At 40.5% G+C, this 912-nt stretch overlaps 1 protein-coding gene across 1 annotated transcript in view; it reads left to right on the top strand.

The window, feature by feature from the left end:
• Nucleotides 1–912, top strand: part of LOC106101431 (xanthine dehydrogenase/oxidase-like) — a 9,115-nt gene that overhangs the window by 3,957 nt on the left and 4,246 nt on the right. Inside the window, exons 10-11 of the mRNA XM_013280668.1 lie at nucleotides 151–279; nucleotides 432–907. Coding sequence (XP_013136122.1) covers nucleotides 151–279; nucleotides 432–907 — 605 coding nt within the window. The remainder of the gene's footprint in view (nucleotides 1–150; nucleotides 280–431; nucleotides 908–912) is intronic.

The following is a 912-nucleotide window of genomic DNA, read 5'->3' as shown; positions in this document are numbered from 1 at the left end:
AGGATGCGAGACTAAACAGTTGTGCGATGGTTTAGTCAAAAGGTACGCTCTTACAGTGATTAATTGAATTACCTGTCGATACATAAAACTGTATAGTTTTCTGAAAAAAAAAATTGAATGGTGTTATACAATTCGTTTCACATACTTTAGTTGCAATGTTCGGGAGAGACAGTGTACACGGACGACATGCCGCCCATCAAAGACGAGGTGTTCATTTCCTTCGCGTTGGGCGCCGTGCCGCGCGGACATCTGGATGCCATCGACCCCAGCAGAGCGCTGGTAAAACTGTTACAGTTTACTTTTTTATTTATTTTTCTTAAGCAAACGGGGTGTGATAGCAAAGAGGTTTTTAAAACAAAGCATAGACTACACCCCTATTCAGTTAGTTTCGTCTTTAATTATTCTTTAATAGTTTATTAATTCGTTTTCAGAAAGAACCTGGAGTTATCGCGTTTTATTCCGCAAAAGATATACCAGGAATTAACTCTTTTACACCTTATGGAAAAAGAATATTTTTGGCAAATGAAGAAATATTTTGCAGCGGCGAAGTAAAATATTACAACCAAGCGATCGGTATGATTGTTGCTGAAACGCAACAGATCGCAAACAGAGCTGCGAAATTAGTGGTCGGACATTACAGTGAAATAAAAAAACCAGTTATAGATGTGAAATTAGCTAAGAATGATCCGAACAGAGTATCCCTTTATAGATCAATAGAAGCAACCGATAGAGGACTGGACGTGTACAAAGTAGTACATGGGTCGATGACTATATACCAACAGTACCACTTTTGTATGGAAACGCTGACCAGCATCTCCATACCAGTGGAAGACGGACTGGAGGTGCACGCCGCCACGCAGTACACTGAGGGGATACAAGTTATGACATCACGTGCTTTGAACATCGCGCAGA

This window comes from Papilio polytes, unplaced genomic scaffold (assembly GCF_000836215.1).
Source record: "Papilio polytes unplaced genomic scaffold, Ppol_1.0 DF823980.1, whole genome shotgun sequence".
Lineage (NCBI taxonomy): Eukaryota > Metazoa > Arthropoda > Insecta > Lepidoptera > Papilionidae > Papilio > Papilio polytes.
Note: the sequence above shows the minus strand (reverse complement) of the source record. Positions and strands in the feature narration are given on the sequence as shown.